General features: G+C 40.3%; 1 protein-coding gene across 2 annotated transcripts in view; it reads right to left on the reverse strand.

Annotated features, from left to right (window-relative positions):
* Window positions 1-4,992, reverse strand: part of LOC112141227 (3'-5' RNA helicase YTHDC2) — a 55,248-nt gene that overhangs the window by 46,956 nt on the left and 3,300 nt on the right. Inside the window, exons 3-4 of one of the 2 annotated variants that reach the window (XM_024264318.2) lie at window positions 4,149-4,209; window positions 2,776-2,969 (exon numbers count right to left, since the gene is read on the reverse strand). In XM_024264318.2, the coding sequence (XP_024120086.1) occupies window positions 2,776-2,969; window positions 4,149-4,209 (255 nt within the window). Of the gene's footprint in view, window positions 1-2,775; window positions 2,970-4,148; window positions 4,240-4,992 lie in introns of both variants that reach the window. The other variant, XM_024264316.2, reaches the window with a different exon arrangement.

The raw sequence follows: 4,992 nt of genomic DNA on the forward strand, positions 1-4,992 counted from the left end.
CCCCCCCCCCCCCCGGTGCTGAGACCAGAGAGAGACAGTCAAATGAAGAGAAGATGAAGATCTTAGACAGCGGGATGGTGTGGCAATGTGGATCAGGCTGGACAGAATATGATGGAGCGAGGTTTTGGATGGGTTTAACCCTCGTGCTCTCTTATGGGTCCAGATGACGCCACCCTTACATTGATGTCTGATCACTCCCATGACAAAGGTGGACAGGATTTGATGTCTGCCACAGACACAAGTGAAGACAGGAAATCCTTGGGAAAAAAGTTCAGTGCGCTGTCTTGTGGGGTCCAGATGACCCCACTTTTCATGTTAACATGCTGAGGACAGCACAAGGGTTACCAGTGAACCAGATGAAGTTTATGTAGGGTTTTTTGAGGAAGGACAAAGAGGAGGGAATTACAGAAGTCGATACGGCTGGTGACAAGACTGTGGACATTGGTGGAGTTGTAAGGGTGGCTGTAGACGGCTGATGTTTCTAAGATGATAATATGCAGTCCTGCGGATGTTGTTAATGTGGGTGTGGAATGAGAGGGAGCTGTCCAAGATGACGCCCAGGCTCTTCACTTGGGGGGGGTGTGATTGATGAGTTACTTATGGAGAGAGTGACGCTGTTGACCTTGGAGAGAATGGATTTTGTGCCGACTAGAAGAACCTCAGTTCTATTGATGTTGACTTGAAGTGAATTGGAGGAGAACCAGGACTTCAGTTCATACAGGAAGGACATGAGGGAGGTGGGAAGAAGTGTGGAGTTGGTTTGGTTGATAGAGTTGAGTGTCGTCGGCATAGCAGTGGAATTGGATTGTTGAATTTAAGGAAGATGGTTCCGAGTGGTAGGAGGTAAATTAAAAAATGGGGAAAGCCAGAAGTGACAGGGGAGGGACAGGACTGGAAAGATGAGAGCTGTACGAACTGTAAACGACCAATGAAGTAGGATTTGAACCAGCGGAAGGTAGTGTCAGTGATGAATGAGAGATGATACTGCTGCGAGGAGGAGGTCGTTGGTGATTTTGATGAGTGCAGTCCTCAGTACTGTGACGGGGACAGAATCCAGAGTTGTCAGTTAAACTGGAATGGAATTGTTTATTAGTTGTAATGATATTTTGGAAAGAAAGGGTAGATTGGAAATAGGGTGGAGATAATTGAAATCATTTAGATCTGAACCAGGCTGCTTGAGTATTGGGGTAACAACTGCAGTTTTGAAGTCGTGGGGACAATTCTAGAGGAAAGAGATAAAGTTATTATAGCAAAAACGAGAGGGAGCAGAGGGGAGGCAGGATTTGATGAGGGATATGCTAAAAGGGTCAAGTGGACATGGTGTAGGCTTGGATTCCAGGATGAGGTCTGGGATAAAGGCAATGGAACTGGGTAATTGGAAGTGAGAGGCCAAGAATCAGAGGTGAGTTGAGAGTGAAGGTTTTTATTTTCTCAGTGAAAAACAGAATCAGGGCATTGCAGGTGTCAAGTGACAGAAGGTGAGGGGGCATTGAGCTAGGTGGGAGAAAGATTTTATTAAAAAGCTTGAACAGGGTTTTGGAGTTGTCTTTGTTAGAATTAATGAGGTCAGAGTATAATGCAGATTTGGAATGAGACTTTTGGTCTTTCCAATGGGACAGGTGAGCTAAACTCAGTTCTTGGTACATAGGATTTTGTGAAGAGGACTGGTCTAATTTTAACTGGAGCAAGTGAATTTAAAGTGTTATGAAGGACTTTGTTATAATGAACAGAAAGTTCATTGAGGGAAGGGGGAAAGTCCAGAGACCCAGAATTGGAAATAGCAGAGAAGGTAATGATGTCAAAGTCCTTTAAATTCAGGAAGCTGATCAGACGAGAAAGTTTGACTGAAGAGAGGGAAATAGTTGTTGTGAAGGAGACAGGAATGGTCAGATATGTCTCTGCTAAGCGGGTTGTAAGTGTTTTCCATACGTATGCTAAAGGGACCATACCATGTAAAACAACTTTTTGAGGTTTTAAGTGTATTATACTGTTGATTCCTCTCTATAAAGAGACCCAAGGCGATATTTTGATCAGTTCACACATTTCTGAGTATTCCTCTGAAAACCTGTAGTCAAAAAAACATCTAACTTGAAAGACTGTCACTTAAAGGTTGATGGTGAGGAGACAGACAAAACTATGAGGTAGAATAATCTTCATTGTCTGTGGTGCTAAATGATAGTCTATTCGGAAGCCAGTTTAAAATGTTATTGTTCCAAGCATAATGTTTCAATAAGGAAACAATGTTCGTACAGTTAATAATGCTAATAATGTGATGTGCATATCTTCTTCCTGTATTACTCAAAAGAGGAGAGGTGTATTGTGTTGAGAAGTTATAAGAGACTAGTTCATTTTGCAGAGAAACTATAGGCATTTATCCAGTAGGTATTCAGCCCCTTGTAAAAAATAAAAATGTTACCTTCATCCATTGGTGTGTGTACCTGTAAATTTATTTGCAATTTGCCATACAGATTATGTTTCTACAAGTATGGACATATTTGTCTTACTAGAACTTTCCACTGTTTTAGGATTAACTGCCACATCACGTTATTGTAACTAATGACAGTGATAACATCCTGCCTGGAAGCTGGTTAGTTAATTTTTTTTTAAATCTATTTAACAAACCCAACAATAAAATGTTTGCTTGTGTTTTATTACCCACAAAAAAACTATGAAGAATGCACAACCTAATACATTTAACAAATGCCATGAAAATGTGCAGCTTTCAAAACAATATTAATTTTTTTGAAATAAAATAAAGACAAGAAAAAAAATTACCAGGTTCTATGGCCGTTATGCCCCTTCTGCTGCTGGGCAGTTTGTCCATGTGGTCTTTTCTGGAAGACGTTAACCTTTGAAGCAGACTGTGGATAATATCCTTGGAATTCTGGGAGACTGTGAGGGGAAGTTTAGGCTGAACCTTCTTAAAAACATCCCTCTTCTTTACAATGAGTAGACGATTTGGTTCCTTCCTAGTTAAGAAAAAAATATGGAGTTTCTTAAGGTGCATCATAAAAACATGCATGTCAGATCTTTTTCAGGGTTATCTTCAATTGTTTCTCTTGAAATATTGACAGAAATTCATATCTCCACACTCGTCAATCAACCTGCAGTCTTGCTAGTCTTTTCTCTCCACTTGAAACAAATAAAGACTTGTTTTGAAAGTTAAGTTTTTATTAATGAAATAAAGTAGAAAAAAGAAGGAAGTTCATATCTAAAGGTGCAATCACACCAAACGTGATTCACTCGTTGTGGGTTGCCAGTTTCCATTTTAAATTAATGGAACAGACGCGACATGAGGTGATCTGATGCGATTTGATAGACGGGCACGGCGCGAAGGTCTGACAGCAGCTCAATTTGAGCGATGCGGCACAAATCTGGCAGCACGGACAAAATGTAAATATCTGAAGTTTGCTGCCAATCAGCCAATCAGGAACTCAGCTTTGGGCACTTGATGTTTTCAGTGGTTTTCGCTCCCGCGTCGGAGTTCACTCACTACATATGGCGGCAGACAGAGAAACGCTGCGGAGGCTGCCAGCTATGACCTCATTGAGACAGTAAAAAAGAAGGAAAAAGGTCTCCTAATGTTGTTTTCCACCTCTGATTAATATGAGACCGTGAACCTTCAAGTTCAGCCACAGAGGCACAGAAACACCATGGAAGCATCTGCCATACAGACACAGCCCCCTGTACCGGGAAAATCTTTTAATGATAATCATATAAACCCAAACCCAGACGCTGTTCCTTATATCATCCTAAATGCATTAGCTGGTAGCTCCTCCCACACACGGCCACGGCGTTAAGCTCAAAAACACATTTTTTGAGAGGCGATTAGCAGCAAATTAGTCGCTCGACGTAAGAGGGGCGGGGCACGTGACTTTGGTGTGAATGCACCTCAAGACAGAGTTTTCCGACCTTGGTCAAAGAGCTCTACATCTCTACTTGCTGCTGACTCAATGACTCGAGCAAGCATGCTGTGCAGGTAGAGCTGGAAAACAGATCTCAAACACTAGAGTTTGGCAGCAAGGATCTATTCTGTTTCAAGAACAAAAATGAAAAAAAGTAACTTTATTTACAAGCTCTTTGAAGTAAGAAATTACATTTTTAATGAGTTTTAAGATACAGCTAGTCCTCCTAAAAGGGGAACTTACCCTTTGCTCCTAGAAATGTATCCCAAAGTCTGTGCCAACTGATGAACATAGGCTCTCTCAGCTGGAGACAAGGAGGGAGGAAATTCAATCTCTGTTCAGACAAGAGAAGAGAGGAATAAAGGATTGACAACTTCCATACAGACCCTTTCCAAAAAAAAAAAAAAACTAGAATATCATGAAAACATGTATTCGTTTTCATAATTCTATTCAAAAAATAAAAAATGTAAAGATACAGAGTTTGGTTTCAAGTGTTTATCTGTTTTTATTTTCTTTTTTTCATTTATTGGAGCACCAGCTCATAAACCCCATGAAAACAAGATTTCAGAAAAATGAGAACACTGTGATGAAATCATAGAGTCCTCTTAAACAGTGATCCCCAACCCGGCCCGCGGACCGGCACCAGTAGTTGATACCTGGCAGCGGAGAAAAAAAAACCAACCTACATGTTTTCCACTATATTTACAATGTGATTCATGAACCAGCTAGCTGAAACTGGAGATTTATGTTGACAGATCTTTGTTCTGGTGAAGGTTTATGTTGACAGATTTTTGATCAATTGTAGGTTTACTCTAACATTTTTTTCTAGTCAAGGTTTATGTTGACAGATCTTTGATAAGGTGATGGTTTACGTTGACAGATCTTTTATCTAATGAAGTTTTATTTTGGAAAACTACTGGATTCTAAATAGACGAAATGGCAGCATCCCCATCTGTGCGTAAAGTTCCTTTCAGTTTACAGGCCTAGACAGGCAAAGCTGAACACAATTACCACAAATTTTATTGTAAAATTTTATTGACTTGTATTTGTAATCAAGATGAATCATAGACTGTAAAAATTAATGGAC

The sequence above is a fragment of the Oryzias melastigma genome, linkage group LG12, assembly GCF_002922805.2.
Source record: "Oryzias melastigma strain HK-1 linkage group LG12, ASM292280v2, whole genome shotgun sequence".
NCBI lineage: Eukaryota > Metazoa > Chordata > Actinopteri > Beloniformes > Adrianichthyidae > Oryzias > Oryzias melastigma.